This window comes from Asterias rubens, chromosome 8 (genome assembly GCF_902459465.1).
Source record: "Asterias rubens chromosome 8, eAstRub1.3, whole genome shotgun sequence".
Taxonomy (NCBI): Eukaryota; Metazoa; Echinodermata; class Asteroidea; order Forcipulatida; family Asteriidae; genus Asterias; species Asterias rubens.
The window spans coordinates 12,463,028-12,489,000 of NC_047069.1; the positions used below are offsets into that span (position 1 = coordinate 12,463,028).

Here is a 25,973-nt window from a genome sequence, read left to right on the forward strand (position 1 = left end):
CTTCACAGTTGATGTATCTCAACATATATATGCATAAAATAACAAACATGTAAAAATTTGAGCTCAATCGGTCATCGAAGTTGCGAGATAAATATGAAAAAAATGTCCCTTGTCACGTTTAGATGGTTGATTTCGAGACCTCAAGTTCTAAATCTGAGGTCTCGAAATCAAATTCGTGGGAAATTACTTTTTTATCGAAAACTGTGGCACTTCAGAGGGAACCGTTTCTCACAATGTTTTTTACCATCAACCTCTCCCCATTTTGTCACCAAGAAAGGTTTTATGGCAATAATTATTTTGAGCAATACTATTAGTGTCCACTGTCTTTAACCTACACGGTGGTTAAACCAACACCATGTAGAGACAAATTATTTGAACTAAATAAAAGTTGAATATGAAAATTCTCACTAATGGCTTTAAAGCGAGGGAAACTCTTTGGTAATTGTCAAAGACTAGCCTTCACAGTTGATGTATCTCAACATATATATGCATAAAATAACAAACATGTGAAAATTTGAGCTCAATCGGTCATCGAAGTTGCGAGATAAATATGAAAAAAATGTCCCTTGTCACACGAAGTTGTGTGCGTTTAGATGGTTGATTTCGAGACCTCAAGTTCTAAATCTGAGGTCTCGAAATCAAATCCATGGGAAATTACTTTTTTATCGAAAACTGTGGCACTTCAGAGGGAACCGTTTCTCACAATGTTTTTTACCATCAACCTCTCCCCATTTTGTCACCAAGAAAGGTTTTATGGCAATAATTATTTTGAGCAATACTATTAGTGTCCACTGTCTTTAACCTACACGGTGGTTAAACCAACACCATGTAGAGACAAATTATTTGAACTAAATAAAAGTTGAATATGAAAATTCTCACTAATGGCTTTAAAGCGAGGGAAACTCTTGGTAATTGTCAAAGACTAGCCTTCACAGTTGATGTATCTCAACATATATATGCATAAAATTACAAACATGTGAAAATTTGAGCTCAATCGGTCATCAAAGTTGCGAGATAAATATGAAAAAAATGTTTGCGAAAAAACTATGAAACAAAAAACACCCTTGTCTAAAAGTGCATGGTTACATCTGTTTCATGATATGAATCTTTAAGTCATTTTATGGTTTCTTTATGCAATCTTTTTCTATTGTCAAGATCAAACTGAAGGAGGACCATGTGTGAAGATGATAATAATCTAAGTAGGGTTCGTTTGTGTCAGAAAAAGATAACCGCCATGCGCTATTATAGCTACCCTCCATCCACTGGACTTCTATAGGTGTTGACGTCTTCTTAACCATAGCAATGAAGAGTCGCCCTTTCTTCTGCTGGAGATATATAGCTACCAAGTCCCCGACTTGAAGTTCAGCCTATTTATACAAATCATAAACATAAATACAAATAAATATACCAGACAATAAATGCACGTAAACACAACCCAATATGCACCAACCTTTTTTTTTGCTCGGGCCTTTCTCGCACAGCCACAACCCTGCCGGTTATTAACGGCTGTTTAAAGCAATCGCACAACTTCGGTCAACAGTATTGTCCAAAGGCCCCCACTCCGCATTTAAAATAACAAACATGAGAATTTAAGCTCAATCGGTCATCGGAGCGATAGAAAATAATTGAAAAACCCACCCTTGTTTCCACACGTTCGCAGTTTCTTGACATGTGTTTAAAATAAATCTGTTATTCTTAATATTGAGAAGTGATAGTAATGTTTGTATGTTTTCTCAAAAAGTATTACTTTGAATAATATTTCAAGTGTCCAATGGCTTTAAAGGCACATGTTGCCTTGGATTGGAGGATTTGGTCTTTGAAAAGCATTTCTCAGTAAATAATATTTTCAGGGACGCTTTCTACTATTATTAACTTCAAGCTGTGTAAGTCTATTGTAAATCTGTGGACATTGTGTTTTGTGTTTAAAACGAACAAACATCATTTGATCAAAAACTTGTTCTTCAGGATTATCACCCCAAAATAGCACAGATCATCCGTTAAACAAAGTAGCACAGTCTCTCCTATAATACACTGCTCTTAAGTCTCTTACTTTGGATTGACTCAATCTGGCTTCGGGGGGGGGGGGGGGGGGGTGACTGGTGGACATGGGTGATTTCATTGTCGTGGTGCCTTGTTCCTGTAATCAAAGATGTAATAAAAATGGTAACATGCATGTTATTTTGTCTTCTATTTTGAAATGTTGTTTCCATGGACCGATGCAGAGGGCCTACAATTTGTAGGGTGGAATTCCTGTCTCTTTTCATAAGTTTCAAGAGATAAACGAAATTTACTCCATGAACTTATTAAGGCTCTTTATATTGTGATGAAATTAAAAATAATCATACCTTTCCCAACTTGCTGTGTGTTGCTCTCCTCTGAAAAATGCAAAGTGAAAGATAAATTTTAAGAAATGCGTTTGTACTTAGATAATTAATAAACAGTCTTTGTATAGCGCTTTTCACACCCGAAGAGCGTCTCGAAGCACTTCCAATATTATTACCCGTGGTCATTGGGCATCACTTCGTTCCATTAACTAGACATCAGCTCCCTGGGAGTAAATATACAGGCTTGAAACTTTGTTTACATGTACAGCTCGGTTTGTTCGTCTGTTAGACACATTTTGCTCTCCTTGTCTGACATTTCTCACTGGATCAAAATTTAGATTGTCAGGATTACCACACAAACAGCACAAAGAAAAAGAGTAACAATAAATGTAACTATGAATGGTGAACTTTCGGCTACAACCGCAAGTTTACTATTCGTATTTATATTTATAGTTCCACACCATGCAAAGCTTCAAACACCATCTAGCACAAAAACAGTTTGCTTCAAATTCACTTACTTTTGACTGCCCCTTTATTCTTTGAGCACCGCTTGGTTTTGATCTGGCGCGGTCCTGAAAAAAAAAAAAAGTACACAAACAATTTAATTTTATTTTGTATTCAATTTTTACTTGTTTACAGAAAGACTTAACGCAGAAAGAGAGCATACATACAATAGGTTACTGTTTTACCCTAAACAATTCGTTTGTTAAAGTTTGTTGATGCCCCGGAAGCTTGCACATGATAAGTATTATTTGAAGCTTTGCATGGTGTGGAGAAATCAGAAGAAACTATAAATAAATAGTTAGTCCAATTGGATTGCAAAGTTTTTCTTCAGGATTATCACCCCAAAATAGCACAGATCATCTGTTAAACAAAGTAGCACAGTCTCTCCTCGAATACAATGCTCTTAAGTCTCTTACTTTGGATTGACTCAATCTGGCTTCGGGGGGGGGGGGGGGTGACTGGTGGACATGGGTGATTTCATTGTCGTGGTGCCTTGTTCCTGTAATCAAAGATGTAATAAAAATGGTAACATGCATGTTATTTTGTCTTCTATTTTGAAATGTTGTTTTCCATGGACCGATGCAGAGGGCCTACAATTTATCAAGAGATAAACAAAATTTACTCCATGAAGATTAACATTTATCAATAATGACAATAATAATTCACAGTGACATGACGTTTAACTTTTCCTACAATGTACTGTGCATCTTTTATATTATACCTTCCCACCATTTCCATTGTAACCAGAAAATGATGATGATAAACAGATAGAAGTGCAGAAGTATTAATCGTTTTTCTCTTACTTACTCTTTGGGGGAAAAGCCTCCTCTGCGCCTGGAGGGAAAGTTAATTTTAACATAGTGAGTTCAACACATACATTCATAAAATTAAATCTTGTTTTGACCCTAACCTAATGCCGATTGCATGTAGCTTAGAGTAGACTGGGTGAAAGATATATATTTAATTTAGGTACAATCAAGAAAACTTACAGCTCTGTGTGATCCTCCAGAGGTCGAGGCACCAGCATTTATCTTAACAGACAAAAAAGGCAATTGCAATGTTTATTTTATTAGATAACCCTACCATGAGTTTGACCAAAAAATTCCTTTTTTTGCATGAGACTATAGTTTACTGGGCTCAGGAAAATCTGAATTTGCCTTTGTAAATAAAGCTTATTGCACCGAGCCCAATATCTTTTGAAGGGTCTATGTATAAGTTGGGAAAAAAACAATCAGAAAAAAAACATTATTTGCTAATAATCTCGGACTTAACCTCTTTTGCACCAAAAAGTCTGCCTTTTGATGATTGATTTACGCACGCTAATAAAAAACCAAAACCTACAATCAAATAGGGGTTGGGTGGAAACGAATGCTTGGATCAGCCAGGCGTTGCTAAAAGAAGCATTGAAACAATTTCCTTCAAAAACACACCAGCATAAAGTTTAATCTTGGTCCACTGCAGTTTATAGCTTCTTTTTGTACACAAAGCAATGGCACAGCCCTGGCCACCATGTGTGGAATCCATCACTACATGACCACCGGTTTAGCATGGCCATTTAACTTGGGCAGTTTGTTTCACAAGGGATGAAGTTGGATTACACGGAAGCCTGATATTTTTCAATTATTATTATTAATTAAGTTAGGCATCAAAATGCAAGTAAGGGCAGTGAAATAAAGTGGCACTGTCTCGGGGGAGGGTTAAAAAGTATAGCATCACAACACTAATAGCATTGACAGTTTTTTGTATCTACTCACACTTTGACCCTGTAAGTCCATTCCCTGTATGAGATCATATGCAGCAAACTGATGACGACGCAGATGAAGCCGCCTTATAGTAGTGGCTCTCGTTGACATCTCATGCTGCATATGACCTGCAAAGAATCGCCTTGTCGCGATCTCCTAACGATGCCCATGACTGAAAGTATAAATGAAATATTGTGAGGCTTGTACAGTGGATTTTTTAATTTAATTGTTAACTGTGTGTTACAGGCACAATAGAACATATATAGCATCTGCATAATCAAGTAATGGGCAGGCCCTTGTTTTTACATTTATTCATCATAGTCTCGGTATTTCTGAGTAAGGCTCTTTAGGTCTCAGAAATCACTTTTTGAATAACAATCTTTCTGAAAGTTTATGTACTCATCTCCTACGAGTACCTGTTGGTAGACACATGTGCTATATAAATAAGACTCAATAATGATTGTTAGTCTCACGTTTTATTGTGCTGGCTGGGTTTGATGGAATTTTTCAAATCGATAGTGGTAGAGTGTAATTAATTATTGAAGATTGATAAGTATAACACTTTCTTGTATAGATATATTACTTTGTCGCAATTGTCTTTCTAATCACAGTGGGCGTCACTTTCCTCCTGACCCAGTGACAAGAACCAATGCCTGCCCAGATCTTGCGCCACCCGAAACAGGTTTAACCCTTACTGGTGACGAAGAACGGGCAGGCTGGCTTGATGGAGTCAGGAGTAGACGGTCGGATTTTATCTGAATAAAGTTGGAGGTGGCCCAGCATTTTCTGCGTTCACCACAACCGGTGCTGGGCCAGCCACGTCCGCCGTCTTGTGTTGTTTGACCTATTGTAATGTGTAAAGTAAACAAACAATAACTAAAAGATTCGCACACATGCAAGATCTTAAAAAATTAAAGTTTTTTTTTTTTTTATATTTACCACATTCCATAACTTTTTGATGCATTGGGTGACATCTGACTCATTTTGTCTATGCTTACACGTGTGTAAAAAATCTGATGTCCTGCCGAATTATAAACTTAAAACATCTTAACAGACAGACACTTGTATTTTAAAGTAACATTGATTTGTACAACATTACATCAAAAACTTCATGTCATGTTAAAGGCAGTGGACACTATTGGTAATTGTCAAAGACTAGCCTTCACAGTTCGTGTATCTCACCATATGCATAAAATAACAAACCTGTGAAAATTTTAGCTCAATCGGTCATCAAACTTGCGAGATAATAATAAAAGAAAAAAACCACCCTTGTCACCAAAGTTGTGTGCGTTTAGATAGTTGATTTTGAGACCTCAAGTTCTAAACTTGAGGTCTCGAAATCAAATTCGTGGAAAGTTACCTCTTTCTCCAAAACTAGGTCACTTCAGAGGGAGCTGTTTCTCACAATGTTTTATACCACCAACCTCTCCCCATTTCTTGTCACCAAGAAAGGTTTCATGCGAATAATTATTTTGAGTAACTACCAATATTGTCCACTGCCTTTAACAATGACAAGAGAAGACTGAAGCAGAAGAAAACAAAAGAACAAAATTAACAAAAATAAAATAAAATAACAAAAACAAACGGCTATTATATTAGCTTACACCAAATAAACCAAGAACAAAAATTAAAGAACTCAACACATTTAAACCATATGATCGCACAGATAACATATCAAACTGTTCACATGTAGAAAGGCAATGTTCAGCTACATAATAATAAGAGAGATGTACTTACAATGATCACCCACCGATTATTTACGGCCTTGGCTGCTTCGAACTCCTGAAACTCCATGTTGGCAACTACTCCTGCCCTACCTGCGTTGGACAGGAGTAGTGCCAACATTAAGTACGTTCTGAAGTACGTTGAATCTTTTTCAGAAAGCACCTTCCCAGCATTTACTTGGTCTGTAAGAAAAGTAATCAGTACCTTCATTCAACCAAAACATTGAACCACATGCAACTTTCTAATTTAAAAAAAAAAATAGAAAATGGCGCATCACACTTAACTTTTGAACAATGTTTTTAAGTTTTCTATGACAGTGTTTTGAAAAGAAACAGAGTAAGCCAACTGAAACTTAAGATCTTATTGAAAAAGAAGATCAGCAACCAAAAGGACCTGTGGCATAATAAACTAAAACAAATTTAGTTGAATTGAGGAGGCTGGTTTGACAACAAGAAATCGGAAACACATAGATTTTGTTATAATTATTGTGTCACCTCGAACTTCAACTAACTATCAAAGAAATACAAATTTCCACAAAGGAGTTTTGCTCCGTTTGTTAATATATTAACCTTACCTAGAATGTTCTGCAAATTGCCTTTGCAAGCTTCATGATACAAATCCAGGTCTTCGTGGCTGAGAATTTCTTCTACAAAAGAAAGTTAAAAATACGGTTGTTTGTGTCACTTCAATATAATGTTGTATTTTCAGTATACTTACCAGGTCCTACTACTTGCCGTCAACTCGCCGTCAACTCAATTAAGCCATCAACTCGCCGTTAACTCCTCCAATATACATTTAAAATCCACAAAAGAAGCATAGAACTGTAAAATTGTTACACAAACAATGCATTGATGTAATCAGATGATTTAAAAAAAAGACAATTTTTATCAATACTATGATGATAACATTAGTACAAATCGAATCAAATTACCTGTTATTTGGGATCTCACAGTTGATTGCCTGCGTTTTACAAGTTTTTTCAAATGCTTGAGCAGGTATTCAATGCATCTCTTTGCATTGCTTAAATACTTTTCTGAGATGGCCAGAGCCCTCCTCGCAGCCGGGTTTAAGTCAAGGTACACTGTGAGTTTAAGCAAGCTTGACCCATAGTGTTTGATTGTCCCCGGCTGCAGGGATGAGGCGCGTAGCCTATCCATGGTCCTATAGGAGAAGAAAACAATAAATATTAATACTCTTATGATCAAGAAATGTGTCTACAAAATAGTTCTTGGTGAAGCGAGAAAACATTGATTATTGTGCACCCGACATCAAGTCATGAATATTCATAAGGGGACGCCATGTTACGCTGTATAAAACAATGATCTTGTGTGCGTGTACATGGTAAATATAAACATGTATAAAGTATGTATGGATTTATATAAGTAAGATCAATTTTCAATCAAAGTACATGTACTATACATTTTGCGACCTTTGAAAACTTTGCATTTTAGACTTATACAGAAGGTGGGAGTATATACTGAGATGAGACTGTCATAAAAGGGCGCCATTAATAGCCCAACAAGGTGGGCTAAACGAAATGCTGCTTGCTAAAATTATTAAGAAGCATCTGAAATATGGACTTACTGAAAGAGTGGACTGGTGAATTGACAAACTACTGACCACGAAAGTTAATGCTTGTTAAGTCACACAACATATTTAAGAACAGTTTAAAAATCGTTTAAAAACTCATTTTCATAGAGAAGCTTTTTGTCAAGTTTATTTTCTTATTTTGTTAATGCTACTCTCATTGCTTATAGTTGTTCTGTTGTGGAGTAGCGCAATGACGCCGCTTGCGGCGCATACCGGCGCTTTGTTAAGTGTCCATTATTATTGTTTTTATTATTATTATTTAAGTGTATGGTTAATGGAGGTTACTTACTCATTCAGGTTTGGTGGCCTTAGAGCCGATCTAAGGGACATCCCACTCATATCAATCCATGTTTGTATTTCCTTAATCACTTGGTTTGCATTTTTGTGGGATGTCCCTTGGATTCCTGTTAGGTGCTTTTTGAACGCAGCCCATAATGGATCTATGTAAAGATAATCAAAGCGTTGCTTAATTATAAGTTAACCAAAACAATGCAGACACCATTTAAAGTAAACCATTAATAAATTCAAAAGAATACTTAGTGTAATAGTTTTTTCCATTCCATTGAGGTGCATTATTTTGTAGTAAGGAGAGCCATGAAATAAAGACACTGGTAATTTCTTCCCTTAAAAACAACTCTTCACAAAATACTTTGCTTGTGATGACCTGTTCGTTTTAAGTCACTGCAACCAATGACAAATGCAGTATTGCAGCAACTGCTGCACAACTTACAATGAAAACCTCTCTTACTGGATAATTCAGAAATGCTCAACCACAATATTTTGCTTCTTCTTATTTTTGCGCAAAGTTAATGAATGAAGAATATGTTCACCAGAAAATATACTTACCATTGTTGAATCGTCTCTTAGCCTTAGACGGCGACTTTTCAGTTGGAGCGGCTGTGTCTAAAAGACTTCGGTATTTTCTTCCCTCTTTCTGTTGAACAAATTTATTTTGAAAGCTTAGTACAAACATCAGGTCATAACAATTGAACCTATTTGCACAATTTTGTTATGCCAATAAATGTATACAAAAAGTCATCATCAGGCATGAAGCCTTTCTCAGCGTCTTAAATCACACATCACAGGGTTCTTTAGCAACAAGGTGTTTTTCTTCCCTAAATATCTGCAACTTCAATGACCAACATTGTCAAAGTTTCTTTGGAATGCATGTGTTGTGATGATACACCAAGTGAACAAACTGGTCTTTGACAACTACCAAAAACGTATCATGCCTTTTACGTCAATGCCATTAAAAATAATGTCAGGCATGGTCACATAACAAGCTAAGAAGCAGCGCTTAGATTTTGTTTAACATAACTTAATTTTTTTTAACATCAAGCTATGTTTCAATTCAATTCAATTCAATTCAACATTTATTTCCCCCAAGGTTAATCTCTTAAGAAAAAAATTAATAGATACAATTAAACTAACATGTGGCGACATAATGGCCGAGTCACACTGCAGCGTTAACGAAAACGATATTGATCACAACGCAAAGAGAACGCATTCTATTGGTTGAATTGCTCGACGCAGAATACGCAATGCTCATTCAACCAATGGAATGCGATGTCTTTGCGTCCTTATTGTTATTGTTCTCGTTATCGCTGCAGTGTGATCATGATGACCGGGCCTTTTCCCAGAAACCATAGCTTTAATCGGAATGCCTTAAACACACAAAAAAAAAATAAACTTAAGTAAACAAGATTGAACAAGAAGACAAAATACAAACAAAACAATGAAACAAAAACAGACAAACAAACAGAGTGGACATAAACTGTAGTAGACATCAGACGGCCATACCCAATATTAATTAAATGATACATTAAACGACATGTTTAATAAATGAGGTACCAAGCAAACTAAAGCACATTTAAAGCAAACGGTAGAAATGTAGGAAAGAAAAACAAGACAGAATACATATAAACTATGCCATATACTGGAAGATAAGATGTTTATTGAAAGCAGTTATAAATCAGACAGAGGACTTTGATTTCACGGACTGCCTGATGAGTCAATACCATAAACGAGGTCCATGAAAACGAAGAGTGTTCATTCAGATCGATGTGGGGCTATAAGGATATAGTAGTTATTAAGTGATCTAGTATGGTAAAAGTGGAAATTGTAATTGAGGTGAAATATGAGGAGAAAGTGTGAGGAAGAAGGTAATTGGTATATTTGTACGATATGCCACATTGAAGTTTATTTGTGTCAGTGATTGTTAGTGTGTGTAACCTGGCAAACAAGGGTGCTTTGTGATCACAAGGATGGGAAAGTGTGCAAATGCTAATAGCCCTTTTCTGTACGACAATAACGCTTGTTTAAGCCCAGACAATGTTGCAAAAGTTCAGATTGGGGAAACTGAGAGTATTTTAAAGATAAAATAGAGTGTTAGATGGGAGAAAGGAGCGGAGCTTAGAGAGTACACCAGTTTCAATAAAAAACTGTCCTAAATTAAAATTGTTGGTATGGGTGTGTTACTATACCTTCAGCTGATGCACTCTTCTTAAATGATGATCAACCCTAAGAAGTCCCACACTTCCACACCCCTTTACTGGACAATCGCGCCTTGCCCGCGTGGCTTTAGATGATGGCAGGCTGTACAATAAAACAATAAGATAATACTTATGCACATTTAGAGGAGGATGTTTACAATTGTGTAAGATCATGAGGAAAGAAGAACCTATTTAGATAAAATAAACTCTCAATGTAGTTATTGAACACAAGTGACATTGACAAACATTTGTGGCAATTTCTTCAGCAAAAACCAATCCCTAATCTGGCAAAAGTAAAACATTATTTGAGCTTAATGGTTTAAAGACTTTGCGTGAGCGAATTTTTAAAGAAAACAATTGTTCAAGAAATTAATCCAACAAATAGCTCAATATTTTTGACACTGGTAGATATGGATAGCACATTATCATGACCGTGTACTTTGTTTGGGTAAATTTGTCTGTAGACTTTTAAACCAAACAATTTATTAACAATACTGGAAGTGTTGTGGCTGAGCGGTATGTAAGAGCACCGAATTCAAACTATAGTGTTTATGATAAGCAGAGGGTGGGTTCAAATCCCCAGCCATGACAAGACACTGGACGCTATTGGTAATTGTCAAAGACTAGTCTGCTCACTTGCTGTATCTCAACATATGCATAAAATAACAAACCTCTGAAAATTTGAGCTCAATTGGTCATCGAAGTTGAGATAAAAATGAGAAAAAGAAGAAAAAAAACACTGTGACACGAAATTGTATGCTTTCAGATGCTTGATTTCAAGACCTCAAATTCCTAATGTTAGTTCTCAAAATTAAATTTGCGGAAAATTAATTCTTTCTCAAAAACTATGTCACTTCAGAGGGAGCCGTTTCTCACAATGTTTTATACTATCAACCTCTCCCCATTACTCATTACCAAGAAAGGTTTTACACTAATAATCATGATGAGAAATTACCAATAGTGTCCACTGCCTTTAAGCAAGACACTTAACCATTGCTTCATCATTTGACGGCCAATTGGTCCTGTGTTTTGTGTAATGCACGAAAAAGAACCAAGTGCGCTTATCAAAAAGAGAAGGTGTTTGCCCTCGTGTTCCTGCCTGAGTTGGCAGCAGCACCACAGGACACTGTAAAACATCACATGGTGCTATGTTTAAGGAGTAGATCTCATTGTTCAAACACAGTTCGTACATACCTTGAAGAAAATACTGTATGATTAAGTGCTTTGAGTTGCCTTTGGATGTATATACTATTCTTACAGTTTCCACCATAAGTAAAAGTAACATACTCCTTACACTCATAAAACATTTCAATTATTAATGACAAAATGTAAGACTGACTTACTTTAGCAAGGACTGTTTGAGGTGCTGCTTTCGCAGAGATTTGTCTGTAACTTTATGCCTCCTCTGCAAATGCTGGCTCATATACACTGTCCACACCCTGCAGAGGGGACATTTGCGCGTTTTTCTTGGCTGAACATGAAAGAAAAAAAAAACAATAAAAAGACAAATGAATGAACAGACGCTAATCTATTTTTCTCAGAAAAAGAGCATGAAAAAGCTTGAGATCTCATCATTGCTAGAATTCGTAGTATCTTCAAATTGAGTTTTAACTCCTTTTTTAAGAAATGAGCATAACAAATCACAGAAAAAAGGTTGTCTCAGTGAGACTTTATTATTTAAAGGCAGTGGACACTATCGGTAATTACTCAAAATAATTATTGGCATAAAACCTCATTTGGTAACGAGTATTGGGGAGAGGTTGATAGTTTTGAGAAAGAAGTTATTTTCCACGAATTTGATTTCGAGACCTCAAGTTCAGAACTTGAGGTCTCGAAATCAGGCATCTGAAAGCAAACAACTTTGTGTCATATGGGTGTTTTTTACTTTCATTATTATCTCGCAACTTTGACGACCAATTGAGCTCAAATTTTCACAGGTTTGTTATTTAATACATATGTTGAGTCACACCAAGTGAGAAGACTGGTCTTTGACATTTACCAATAGTGTCCACTGTCTTCAAGCATTTTAAGCATGCATTTACGCATACCAGTTATTATCGTGACATGGTTTTATTCATCTTTCAATTAATAATGTTTTTATATGTATTATCTTGTACATTTACGGTGGATTTAACCATTTGTACCATTTTGTCAAGTAATCGTTATTATTTTCATATTATTGTATGTTTGTATATTCTCTAAATATTTTTATATGGAGTTGGTCTACTGTTGTAATTGCCTGTAAGGGATGATTAATTCTTTTTTAATTGAATTGAATTGAATAAGTAAATCACCTCAGCAATTAATATTTTAATTATCATTATCTTCAACCCATTTATGATGGGTTGTGTGTCATCAACCAAATCCTTCAAGAGAGGCTCCAATCTTAGTTCCAGTTTGGGTACCAATTAATGTTTTTAGCTAGAGTTCTCATCAAATGAAAAGACAAATTTTAGACCAAGGAGAAGTCTTTAATGTACAGTAAAAAGGAAGGCGAGGTGATTCACGGATTTTCCAGGCTGCTGAGTTTCACTTATGTCACCACCAAATAAAATACAAAATAAATAAAAGTTCAAAATGATTATGTAATATTTACACTTTTTTTGGATCCATCATCATCTTCTTCATCTCTATCCTCACGTCGATCCTCGTTGTCTCCATCATCTTCAAAGTCCTCGTCGTCTGCATCATCCTTGTCATCTGCATCATCTTCATCGTCCTCGTCTGCATCATCTTCATAGTCCTCGTCTGCATCATCTTCATCGTCCTCGTCTGCATCATCTTCATAGTCCTTGTCGGCATCATCTTCATAGTCCTCGCCTGCATCATCTTCATAGTCCTTGTCACGTCGATCCCTGTCGTCTCCATCATCTTCAAAGTCCTCGTCGTCTGCATCATCTTCATCGTCCCTGTCTGCATCATCTTCATAGTCCTTGTCACGTCGATCCCTGATGTCTGCATCATCTTCATAGTCCTCGTCACGTCGATCCCTGTCGTCTGCATCATCTTCATAGTCCTCGTCACGTTGATCTTTGTCGTCCACATCATCATCAACATCTTCCTCTTCCTTATCTACATGATCGTCATCCCCATCTTTCCTGGCACTGGAGAACAAAGGAGAAACTATAGGGTAAAAACGCCCACCTGACATGTTTCTCCCTTAACTAAAAAATTACAAGATGAATTATTGAATGGGATTTATTTCTATTGAGTAGCCCTTGTATAAAAACTAATAATACAAAGGCTATCTCCAATTCCAAAGGAGTCTCTTACCGAAAAAATCGATTTTGTCCCACTTCGGGTAGATCCGGAAGTGGAGGTCAACTTGAGGTCACGTGTTTTCAAAATTAGTCTATAACTACAGTCTAAAAATCGAGTACTTCTTAAGATATGGTCCCACTTCCGGGTGAAAAATCTTGATGGTAGGTCGGAACAGCTAATAAAAATCTAGACGAAAACAAAACCTGTTTGACGGTAGGTCGGAACATCTTATAATAAAGACACTAACAAATCTGGAAGAAAATAACACCTATTCTTATAGTAGGCCAGAACAGTTAAAAAATACTTATTTCGGTTACAGTATTTCCATCTTGGTTTTTTCCAGTCTCCCTTTTAATAATTTTTTTTTTTTCCAAACTTGATATTTTTTAGCAGGTTTGGGGTTTTAATGTGTGATGTGTGTTTGGGCTGCTCAAATAAAACAGACTGCTATTTCAACTGATCAATACAATGATAACCCATATGAGCTCCAGTTTTTTGTTGGTAAACTAACCAAATTCCATTATTGTCTCCAGAAACTCTTTTTCTTTGATTTTTACATTATCATCAAGAAATATTACACACTGATTTATTAGCGAATCACAAAAACGATTATGACAGGAGGGCAACTAATGAAGCATTCAGAACAAACAAATATTAGATGATATTGGTAGTAAACTAATCTGTTGACCAAAAATAAGGTGAAGAAGATCATTCTAAATCTAAATTACCTTTTCTCCTGCTCGTTGTGATCAGTTGCCTCATCAGCAATAGGGGAGCTTAAACAAAATAATGAAAATGCATGTAAGAATTGCTTCCTTAGTAACTTACTATTGGTTTTTAAAGACTCTTGAGGTTGAGCTTTAAAAGGTCTGGATACTTATTGTAGCACAATACACATTGGCCACAGATTTACCTAAACCTTTTTCGGTTTGCAGATAATTATTATAGAAGCTTCCAATAAAGTATTACTTGCTGTGGTGCTGTAGTTTTTTAGAAATTAAAAATTAATATCTGTGAAAAAATAAATCAAACATTACCAGAACTGGTATTGAATAGCAACACAACACCTTTTTGCATGCCGCTTATTTATTGTTCATCTAGCTTAGACAACAATTATTTTTTGACACTATATTTGGGAAACAATTAATTAAATTATTAAGGCCTCCCCTTTCACTTGAAACGAATTATAACCAGAAAGGCTTGATTTTTTGCATTACACAGAAATGAACCACAGAAATGGCCAAATAACAGTGCACCTTCTCGGTGGAATATACAGCTAGATAGTGCGAAGGTTCGCTGGTCCGAAGATTCGTTAGTCCGAAGGTTCCATAGTCCAAATTGAGCATAAGGTTCGATTGTCGGTTCAGACTATCAGACCTTAATTGTCAATTCGGACTATGGAACCTTCTGACATCGAGCCTTTTGGGACTACTGAACCTTCGGACTAACAGACCTTCGGACGTCTATCGGGTGGACACCTTCTTAGTGAACATTGACCTTGACAACAGTGTCCCACAACTGTTATCTTCCACAAATTGTATATCCGGATCAAAATTATTTGTGGATACTTAATTGAAATTTGTATTTTGCCCATTTTTGGTTGCAAACCTGTGTACATTAGGCCAACTTCAACTGATCTCAATGTGTGGTATACAACATTTAATCTGACAATTGAAACACTTTTACTGTAAAATAATGATTTAATCTGATCTTACCACACAAATAACAGATTAAATAATAATTTTATAATAAAATGCTACAAATCGAAATAAATAGAAATACAAAAGTAAATACAACCTGTAGGCTACATGAAGTACAGGCCTATATTTGGAATACATTGCTATGACAATTGAAAATTTGAAAACGGCCCACATTTCAAGTCATTGATGTTTAATATTTTGTGCCTGGAGCAAAATTTGATGGGGCCCTGCAAAAATTGTATAAAATGATTTTGGTTATTATATATACAACTCTTCGACAGTTCTACCAAAACAAGTATCTCAACATATATATGCATAAAATTACAAACATGTGAAAATTTGAGCTCAATCGGTCATCAAAGTTGCGAGATAAATATGAAAAAAATGTTTGCGAAAAAACTATGAAACAAAAAACACCCTTGTCTAAAAGTGCATGGTTACATCTGTTTCATGATATGAATCTTTAAGTAATTTTATGGTTTCTTTATGCAATCTATTTCTATTGTCAAGATTAAACTGAAGGAGGACCATATGTTGAAGATGATAATAATCTAAGTAAGGTTCGTTTGTGTCAGAAACAGATAACTGCCATGCGCTATTATAGCTTCCCTCCATCCACTGGACTTCTATAGGTGTTGACGTCCTCTTAACCATGGCAATGAAGGGTCGCCCTTTCTTCTGCTGGAGATATATAGCTACCAAGTCCCCGACTTGAAGTTCAGCCTATTTATACAAATCATAAAAATAAATACAAATAAATATACCAGACAATAAATGCACGTAAATTCAACCCAATATGCACCAACCTTTTTTTTTGCTCGGGCCTTTCTCGCACAGCCACAACCCTGCCGGTTATTAACGGCTGTTTAAAGCAATCGCACAACTTCGGTCAACAGTATTGTCCAAAGGCCCCCACTCCGCATTTAAAATAACAAACATGAGAATTTAAGCTCAATCGGTCATCGGAGCGATAGAAAATAATTGAAAAACCCACCCTTGTTTCCGCACGTTCGCAGTTTCTTGACATGTGTTTAAAATAAATCTGTTATTCTTAATATTGAGAAGTGATAGTAATGTTTGTATGTTTTCTCAAAAAGTAAAGCATTTCATTGAATAATATTTCAAGTGTCCAATGGCTTTAAAGGCACATGTTGCCTTGGATTGGGGGATTTGGTCTTTGAAAAGCATTTCTCAGTAAATAATATTTTCAGGGACGCTTTCTACTATTATTAACTTCAAGCTGTGTAAGTCTATTGTAAATCTGTGGACATTGTGTTTTGTGTTTAAAACGAACAAACATCATTTGATCAAAAACTTGTTCTTCAGGATTATCACCCCAAAATAGCACAGATCATCTGTTAAACAAAGTAGCACAGTCTCTCCTATAATACAGTGCTCTTAAGTCTCTTACTTTGGATTGACTCGTTCTGGCTTCGGGGGGGGGGGGGGGGGTGACTGGTGGACATGGGTGATTTCATTGTCTTGGTGCCTTGTTCCTGTAATCAAAGATGTAATAAAAATGGTAACATGCGTGTTATTTTGTCTTCTATTTTTAAATGTTGTTTCCATGGACCGATGCAGAGGGCCTACAATTTGTAGGGTGGAATTCCTGTCTCTTTTCATAAGTTTCAAGAGATAAACGAAATTTACTCCATGAACTTATTAAGGCTCTTTATATTGTGATGAAATTAAAAATAATCATACCTTTCCCACCTTGCTGTCTGTTGCTCTCCTCTGAAAAATGCAAAGTGAAAGATAAATTTTAAGAAATGCGTTTGTACTTAGATAATTAATAAACAGTCTTTGTATAGCGCTTTTCATACATACAATAGGTTACTGTTTTACCCTAAACAATTCGTTTGTTAAAGTTTGTTGATGCCCCGGAAGCTTGCACATGATAAGTATTATTTGAAGCTTTGCATGGTGTGGAGAAATCAGAAGAAACTATAAATAAATAGTTAGTCCAATTGGATTGCAAAATTTTTTCTTCAGGATTATCACCCCAAAATAGCACAGATCATCTGTTAAACAAAGTAGCACAGTCTCTCCTATAATACAATGCTCTTAAGTCTCTTACTTTGGATTGACTCGTTCTGGCTTCGGGGGGGGGGGGGGTGACTGGTGGACATGGGTGATTTCGATGGCGATGATGTTGTGGTGCCTTGTTCCTGTAATAAAAGATGCCAAAAGAATGTAATCAAAATGGTAACACGCGTGTTATTTTGTCTTCTATTTTGATATGTTGTTTCCATGGATTGATGCAGAGGGCCTACAATTTGTAGGGTGGAATTCCTGTCTCTTTTCATAAGTTTCAAGAGATAAACGAAATTGACTCCATGAACTTATTAAGGCTTTTTACATTGTGATGAAATTAAAAATAATCATACCTTTCCCAACTTGCTGTGTGTTGCTCTCTAAACTGATGTAGGTTTTATTAAGAGCTCTGCTTTGTGGTTTATTCCTGTACATATGTAGCAAAGAAGTTGGAATAAATATTGATCATTAGAGAGAATCAGATTTGTTTTGCGGATACTACTTTTGGGATGTTTGTCGTTTGCAATTCAATTTTTTCTCATGGAGGACAATGTTATGGTGTTCAAAGTTCAACCTATTTACAGTATGCCTTCTGTGGTTTTACAAGGCATCCACCCTATTTTATAAGCATTCTAAGACCATTAGGCTCCCCCAAAAAATAAATAAATAAAAGCACATACAAAAATTAAATAAAAAATCTGTTCAAACTTTGATCCCGTGGCAATAACCATGTACAATTAAGATTTATTTCTTCCTTTTTTGGAAGGGGGGTGTCATCTAGAGGGACATTCTCTCCTGCTTTACCTCTACAGTTGCCCCTCTTTGAGGCCTTGGCACAACTTGATGCGACATAAAGCGCATGCATATTGTGCCCAAACTGTGACACCTTTGGGTTTTCACATCCCCCCCCCCCCCCCCGAAAAAAAAAAAAATAAATAAATAAATAAATGGGTCAATTCGGTTTGTATACTCACATGAAGTAGTAGTGCGCAGTTGTTTGTGTTTTCCTCCGTTCGTTTCACAGTTCTTTCCTCCAGTTATGTATCGTGGCTGTGATCAGGCTAAGCAGCAAAAGACATTGTACACAAGGGGATTATCTCGGTCGTAAAACAGGGAAGCACAGTTAGGGCCACTGATTTTCCGTTTCAGAAAAGTGCAAATTCCGTTTGGCAAAAACATGAATTCCGTTTCAGGCACAAAAAATTCCGTTTCATGTTTTTTTAATTAGATAAAAGGTTGTTTAATACCCAGAGACACACTTATAAAAATCAATTTGAGATAAGTTGCACTGTTGACTTCGTAAAATGTTCATTTGAACTGACAAATTTCAAAAAAATACTTTTGTTTATAATTGTGGATTATTTTGTATACTGCTGAGTGCTGTTCTAAAAAGGTTGCACTGTGACTGCAGTATCAATGCACATGATGTGATAGACTTGATTCCAAGTCTAAAACTGCAGTTGATTCTCTGCATCAGCCACTTTGTAGGCTAATGACAGGAGTGTATCCACAAGAGGGCGCTGTTTCAGCATGATCAAAGACTTGGGAACAAGTCTATGGACGTGACCATTCTCCATCCACAAACAAAATGTCAGCCATTTTGTTTTCGCTTTGGCGACAGAATGTTGACAGTTTACGGTTTTATTTTAGACCTTTCCGAGATGAAAAAACATTGTATGTGTTCTTATAGATCATAGGTAAGCTAGTTTGTGTATTATTGTTGGTAAAAGAGAGGGAGAAAATGCAATTTGGGTGAACAAAAAATGTTTAAAACGTGCCGCGAATAATGCCCTTCGCTTAACCATGTTAACAACGTGTGTACATCATGTGTGTAAACATTGAGGATGGTGTGAAGTAGAACAGAATGATCCACGGTTACGATCTCGTACTTTTTAATGGTCTGATTTCTGATGCCTTTTTAGTTTAACAAAAAGAATCTTAATAAAGAATGCAATTTCAATAGTTTTGGCGTCAAGAAAAAAAAAAAAAAAAAAAAAAAAATCAAATTTTCTGAAATCCCGTTTTCCGTTTCAAAGGGCGGATTCCGCGAATTCCGTCCGTTTTCCGCGATCGCGGAAAATCAGTGGCCCTACACAGTGGAGGTGCTAATTGGTTATGAGATAAGAGGCTGGGTGATGTGACTCCTTCTATTTTCTTCCTCCATGATAAGGTGGTCTTTCACACTCAGCTTAGGATGTCGCTTTGTCAAGCCCACAACCTGAGACTTTCCAAAGTCTATAATCAGGGGGCGGTAGTTCAATTCCCTACGAAGGACGACATTGTCATCTGTCGTAACCAAAGAAAGAAAAAGATCCATTTAAACAAATAATAAAGTTTTAACAGATGAAACTATGTGTAATAACACAGTTATTCAAATTGCAGAAAGATTGGTCTATACTGTTTGAATAGGCCTATTGTTTTTAACCTGTGCGCCTGCCGCTAAATTCACAACAGATCGGTGTACACAGTGTGGACATCTTTTGTTTTGGGGTCAACATTTTGTAACTTTAGAAAACACATTTTTGTTTTGTGTCATCTTGCAAAAACCGCAGTTTCTTTTGTTTCACTTGGAGTGCAATTAAGTTTTCAGCACAAGGTCCCATTTAGACAGTGGTTTTCAACACAGGATCCCATTGAGGCAGCGGTGTAGCTGACCGAATGCTTTAAATAAATAAATTATGCTAACAATCAATCTTTAAAACAAAAGCAAAGGGGGGAGGGTGTCGCTATAAACAAATTGCTTTAAGAATACTGACTTACCCTTTAGGTCATTGTGTACCACACGACTTTTGTGAATTGCAGATAGACCCTCCACTACCTGCTTGATAATGTTAACCCAGGGGATACAACCGATTAATCTCTTCTCTCTAACTGGTTGCCAAATGGTTATACTCCCCCAGTACTGGGTAATTAACGCAAAAGGCTGTTTTTGGAGACTTATGCCGATCAAAAGGGGAAGATAGGGGCAAGCTTCCAACATCAGTATAGTGTTTGCTTCCTTTTCAGCAGTTCTACGGAGCTCTCCAACGCTCAGCTGCTCTGGATTTAAAAAACTTTTTACGGCAACCGATATCCCTTTGTAGGTTGACAGTTTGCATGAGCCAAATGTCCCCTTACCTACCAGTCTACCGTCGGGAAGATCGCTAGCTTCCATGTACATACATTTAGGAAATCTATTTGTCGAACTTTCGTTATTAAGAGTCATTATCATCCGCCGGTTCATTTCTCTTTCCTTGAGTAGTTGCTGAATTGTCCCCTTCAGCTCTAGATTATCTTCTTTTGAGGCGGCTCAACTCTGGAGGTGCTGCTTCAGGTTCCTTGATTGGTTCGTCCACTTTGTCTTGTTTTGAACTTTTCGAGTCAAAGCCGCTGGAATTTCCAAAATCATGTGGGCGTCTATTTGAATCGGCAAGCTGTATTCCGTAGTACAACCATACTGGCCGTGGGTTCGCTTTGATGTTCCCTGGCTTTCCTAGTCTGATTTTGTCTCCAAATATTGACTTCAGATATCTTCCTATCTTACATGATGTTAATGACGGATATATTTCGCGCACTTTCTCAATGTCAAGTTGTACTCGAATACTTGCATTTGTCTTTACTTCAAAAATATCAAGGATTGCTTTTTTTTTTTAGACTTCATTTTACCATTGCAGTATAACGAAATGATGAAACAAAATGCTGAACGAATACCGTGTTGTTACTCTCAGCAGTAACGTTAAGTTCTGTATTGGGCAAAGACAAAAGAATGGAACTGGATTGAGTATGGTCTTAACACTTTGCCAACATATATGAAAGTGGTTTATTTAACACAATAAACACAAAATAATAACAATATAAGTTAACCGATAACAAAGCACCAAAATAGTATAGCCAATACTGATAAACTATTGGAGCAACATAACTTTAAAACTCATGGCCAACTACAATGCTCTAATTACACTAAAGGAGAACCATAACTTTATAATCTCATGGCCACAACCACTGTAAGAACACACTCCAGTGCCCAGCTAATTATAGATAAGACTCTTGTTGCAATAAACAACACACTCTCCACTGTAGGACTTAACCCAAGTTTCTACCTCCACCCACAGTGGTATCTCCCAACTCTTGCATGTGATTTCTGCATGCTAGGCACATGCCTACAAACACACAAGCAAGCCCTTTGTTCTAGCTTACCTAATTTCTGTATACCCAACTACAGTGGCAATTTACCTACATACAAGCATATGGCTTTAGTAGTGTACAGAGAAATCAAAGCTAAACAACTTTATAAATCTTAACCAACTTGCATACTTGTTTCTCACTTCTAGGAAACTTTGTAAAACTTGCCATGGATTTTAGAAACAACTATAACTAATAAAAAACCAAATCATCTAAACTAAACATCAGAATATCCTTTCAGAATATAGTTTAACAACACACAGTAAAAAATGTTGTTAAAGGCATTGGACACCTTTTGGCAATGGTCAAAATCAGTCGTCTCACTTGTTGTATCTCAACATGTGCATAAAATAACAAGCACGCAAAAATTTGAACTTAATTTTGTCGTCGAAGTAGCGAGAGGGAATGTGTATCTCCAATGGTGTGTGGTTTACAAAAGAAAAAGTAATCTTTACGCCATTCCAAAACCTGAATTATTGAGGATGCCAAATTCCATATTTTCCTGAGTCTGAGTATGTTTTGTTGATGACTGGGAGTTCAAGTTTGTTGCCACAGGTTTTCCCGCGTGGATATTTGCTATCATCGCGGCGAAGGATATAGACGGTTGAGGCTGGAAGCCTACAGCTGGAACAGCATCACTGCCAGTGGAAAATAGATTAAAGATTAAATGCCTCTTTGGCGTTCCATGAAGCTGCACTGTTGGTGACTGTGCATGCTTTCATTGGCCACACAGGTTTGTGCACGAACCACCATACCATTAGCACGTGCACAAAATACCGTCTGCACGAACCACTGGTACCGATGGTTCCTGCACAAACAGTTAAATGCCACTTTTATCGAGAGTGTCCGACTAATGTAGGCAATTTACAAAAAATAATGTCTTTTTAAAATTCAATTTCCTACGAGCGGACGGAAAACACCAAACCTGACTTTATCTTCATTTCGTCGAACAACAAAGATGCTTCTCGCTTGTGGGGTGAACTATATAACTTAAAATCAGCTACAACATGCTCCAACATTGTAGCACTAAACCCTGAGGCTGGATCTGCAAAGTGGCTGTAGGGATGAAGTGTGGGGGCGGGGCAATCTCAGGAAATTGGACTCACGGAGAATGTTGCAGGCTGATGCAGACTTGGATTGCAGCGCAATACACTATCTGATAATGGCGGGGTGCCATCGCATCTGTTTCCCCTTCTTTAAGGCAACTTTCTGCTGTTCCCACAGGAGCCTGGATGCTGAACCACTAGGGAGAGCATCCGTAATTTAGTCATTGGAGTCCTCCATTGTTTTCTCTAGGAAGGCAGATGTCATTGGAGGTATGCGCGCACTTTCTTCTTTGATCAATGCAGACACCTTGTCTGACAAATTCCCACTATGACCCTTTAGCTTTTGCTGTTCTGCCAGAAAGGAACAGTTGTCGATCAATGTATTGACGCCAAAATGATTTGTGACAGCCATACATGTCATATTTGTATATGAGGTTGCACTTTTTGCACTTTAAGTTAAGCCTTTTACCCGAATTGATACCTTCAAAGGTGAAAATGTTCACTACAACTACATTAACATTTTAACAGGTGGCGCAAAGGCCAAATTCGGTTCAATGTACCATGGAGCAGTGTACAGAGTTAAAAGAAATGGTTTTGCATTAAAGCATTACAAAGTTGCAATTACATAAACACAACACTATTAAACCATTCTTGTACAGCACATTAAAATCACAATCACAGAGAAGTCTCTATGGGCTTTGACATGAAAACAAAATAGTATTAACAAACTGTTCAATTAAGACGACGGCTTTTGCTGGAGTACTTGAGCGACATCAAATATATATTGTTTCACTTCTCCTGTTTTCTGGTTCACTGTGTCGCCTTGTTCCTTCGACACCAGGCTGATTTTTGCAGAAAAATGGCGGGATTGCTAGTGGGCAATGTCGACTATTTTTGTCTTAAGTTGTTGTTCAAGTTTGTTGATTCGTTCGTTTGCGGCAGCAGCAATTCCTTTATTTCTCGAATTAATTGTTCCGACGGGTACAATGGAGGAGTTAGTCGTTTGGATGGCAGGGGTCCATCCTCCTGTGGCGGAGTGGTATACTGTTTGAGTGCGGTTGTCTGATAAGCACTTGGGGTCCATCCTCCTGTGGCGGAGTGGTATACTGTTTGAGTGCGGTTGTCAGATAAGCACTTGGAGTCCATCCTCCTGTGGCGGAGTGGTATACTGTTTGAGTGCGGTTGTCGGATAAGCACTTGGGCGGGGGCAACGGGTGAGGTCTCCTCTGTAGCACACGGTGTCGGAGGGGGTGTCAATATCTTCGTTGATGGAATTGCTATCTGAGAAGGTGGCTCGTCGGGGAGTTCGTCCTGTACAGGGGTGCAACACCCAGACAAGCTGGCAAAGGGTATGATAGGGCGGCTGCATTCTTGTATCTTTAAATCGTCCGTGCTGAAGAACTCCTGGCCTGATTTATGTTGAAGCGCTACTGTTGGGAGGGTGGCGCTGGTGCGCTGGCGGGAAAGCCTAAAGTATACCGTCTGAAGTGGCAACAGTGAAGAGCCCTGAGCCTCAACAAGCTGGACAATCCTGTGTGTTTAATTGTATGTCATTGGTAAAGAGAAAAAAATACATGTTCAACATATTCAAGTATTCAACATAATTCACTACATTAAAAATTTGCTTGTCGCAGCCGGCAGGCTACATGTGAAATAAAAATTAAAATAAAATTCACAAGAAAAATATAGTACAGCAAAATATTAAGGCCTATAGTATCATTAAGGGGCGAATCGGTAACTCGGGGTAAATCTTCATTTTCCCCCGGGGTATTACGAGGCAAAAGGAAGTCGGGCCATAATGAGCTCATTATCTACAGGTCAATGAACATAACTCTTGGGGCCACAGAGAGCCAAGTTTACTTCTTGGATATCGCCGCTGGCCGCGCTGCGGTTTGGCAGAGGCTCGGTTAATCCGTAATTGATACTGTTCAACAATAGACTAGTGGAGTTTGCGGTCCATTGGTTTCTTTAGAAACATTGAGTACCTGAAGGAGGCCAAGACTTGCCCACTGAGAAATTATACAGAAACTGATATTTCACAAAAAATATAAAGTTTTGTATTTCCCCCCCCGCAAAAAAATTAAAATTTACAAGATGTTAAGGTTTACAGCATTTTCAATGAAGAAAAACGAGCCAGGATGAGTCAAATTGCATGCTTATGTTTGTTTGGTTGTTTTATTTTCAAAATGCTAAACCTCCAACACTTAAATACATGTAGTTAACCAAAACATGTTCTGTTACTCATGAACTGTAAATAAATACATCACTATGGTCTGTGTATTACAACTAATAAACTAGTTCTTTAGTTCTTACAAACAGATTGACACTTTTTCATCACTGTTTATTAAACATTTTAAACAATCGGCTCCTTACGATCAGACATCCTTACTTGTTTTGAAAAGTAAACAATTTTGTGTGTTTATAAAAAATAGTTTACAATTGCTTGTTCACGTCCTCTAGTAGTTTGTGATAGTTGGTTTAATTAACGACTATGTTGACACTTGTCATTTACAACGGAACAAATTTTGACAAATGATTTCCCCTTTACCTCTCCTGGAAATTCCCGCTCTACTACATCTAACATTGACATCAATAATCGTCTATCTAATCTGTCTTTAGTAATTTGTCCTTCCTTACTTAAAACAGTGGTACCGTCAAAATTTGACTTTTTCATAATGTTTGCGGAGAAGAAAAAAGGCATCAAACCCCGCACAAACGATGATGCTTTGGTCCACTTCTGACGGAGGGAATCAAATTGATGGGCGTTGATTAAAACTGGATCGTATATTTGGTCCAGGTTAAATTCTTCATGGCGGAATGGAACGACAACGTTGCCGCCAGTCACTACGGCTGGTCCTCGAGGTTGGGCGATTGGTGCTTGCACAGGTAGGCCTAAAGGTGGGAGGATGTTTTCATTGGCGGGTGCGGGGATGGTTGGTTCGGGGGGAATGGGTTGATCGGCAAGTTCAGGGATAGGTTGATCGGCGGGTTCAGGGATAGGTTGTTCGGCGGGTTCCGGGATTGGTTGATCGGCGGGTTCAGGGATAGGTTGTTCGGCGGGTTCCGGGATAGGTGGATCGGCGGGGATAGGTGGATCGGCGGGGATAGGTGGATCGGCAGGTTCCGGCATAACAGAAACGACTAAAACAAATTCGTCCGTCTTAGCATTGTGAATTCAGAGAGTAAAATATCCCAAGTATGGTATATTCAGTTTGGAGGAATCGGAACGTGTTTATGAACCGTCTCTTCAACGACGCAACGATGGTCACGAACACGACGACCTGCAATAAAATATTGTTAGGTATATCGTTTTAAAAGCTAAATTTGCTGTTCAGTGGCCGATTTTGCCCGATCAAAAAATGAATTATAGAATACTTTGGTAGACTTATCCCAA

At 37.4% G+C, this 25,973-nt stretch overlaps 2 protein-coding genes and 1 long non-coding RNA gene across 4 annotated transcripts; all 3 read right to left on the reverse strand.

Annotated features, from left to right (window-relative positions):
- Nucleotides 1-994: 994 nt before the first annotated feature.
- LOC117293261 lies at nt 995-4,626 on the reverse strand. Of its 2 annotated transcripts, none has more exons than XR_004519410.1 (7): nt 4,583-4,626; nt 3,818-3,859; nt 3,636-3,662; nt 3,245-3,327; nt 2,843-2,896; nt 2,346-2,375; nt 995-1,367 (listed from the first exon to the last, which is right to left on the reverse strand). It is a non-coding gene; the product is annotated as an uncharacterized LOC117293261 (long non-coding RNA). The 2 variants fall into 2 exon arrangements; XR_004519409.1 differs by lacking the exon at nt 995-1,367 and adding an exon at nt 2,068-2,137.
- Nucleotides 4,627-5,321: 695 nt separating this feature from the next.
- Nucleotides 5,322-10,660, reverse strand: LOC117293594. Its single transcript, XM_033775953.1, has 7 exons — nt 10,369-10,660; nt 8,732-8,819; nt 8,175-8,325; nt 7,227-7,456; nt 6,870-6,941; nt 6,308-6,477; nt 5,322-5,414 (listed from the first exon to the last, which is right to left on the reverse strand). The coding sequence occupies exons 1-7, from the start codon at nt 10,549-10,551 to the stop codon at nt 5,322-5,324; spliced, it is 987 nt and encodes a 328-aa protein (XP_033631844.1). The 5' UTR covers nt 10,552-10,660.
- A 2,129-nt stretch (nt 10,661-12,789) lies between these two features.
- On the reverse strand, nt 12,790-25,709 carry LOC117293595 (cell surface glycoprotein 1-like). The gene is made up of 4 exons (XM_033775954.1): nt 25,297-25,709; nt 23,565-24,110; nt 14,367-14,414; nt 12,790-13,481 (listed from the first exon to the last, which is right to left on the reverse strand). The coding sequence occupies exons 1-4, from the start codon at nt 25,707-25,709 to the stop codon at nt 12,959-12,961; spliced, it is 1,530 nt and encodes a 509-aa protein (XP_033631845.1). The 3' UTR covers nt 12,790-12,958.
- Nucleotides 25,710-25,973: the final 264 nt, after the last annotated feature.

What these genes read in the sequence shown, in the direction of transcription:
- LOC117293594 (XM_033775953.1), bottom strand. Translation starts at nt 10,551, where the DNA reads ATGATCTTACACAATTGTAAACATCCTCCTCTAAATGTGCATAAGTAT. An exon ending in TAAGAGACGATTCAACAATG is followed by an intron (nt 8,326 to 8,731) that starts GTAAGTATATTT and finishes ATCTTTACATAG; the next exon opens with ATCCATTATGGGCTGCGTTC. An exon ending in AGGCCACCAAACCTGAATGA is followed by an intron (nt 7,457 to 8,174) that starts GTAAGTAACCTC and finishes CTTCTCCTATAG; the next exon opens with GACCATGGATAGGCTACGCG.
- LOC117293595 (XM_033775954.1), bottom strand. Translation starts at nt 25,709, where the DNA reads ATGCCGGAACCTGCCGATCCACCTATCCCCGCCGATCCACCTATCCCC. An exon ending in AAACGACTAACTCCTCCATT is followed by an intron (nt 14,415 to 23,564) that starts GTACCCGTCGGA and finishes ATTTTGTTTAAG; the next exon opens with CTCCCCTATTGCTGATGAGG. An exon ending in CACAACGAGCAGGAGAAAAG is followed by an intron (nt 13,482 to 14,366) that starts GTAATTTAGATT and finishes TTTGTTCTCCAG; the next exon opens with TGCCAGGAAAGATGGGGATG.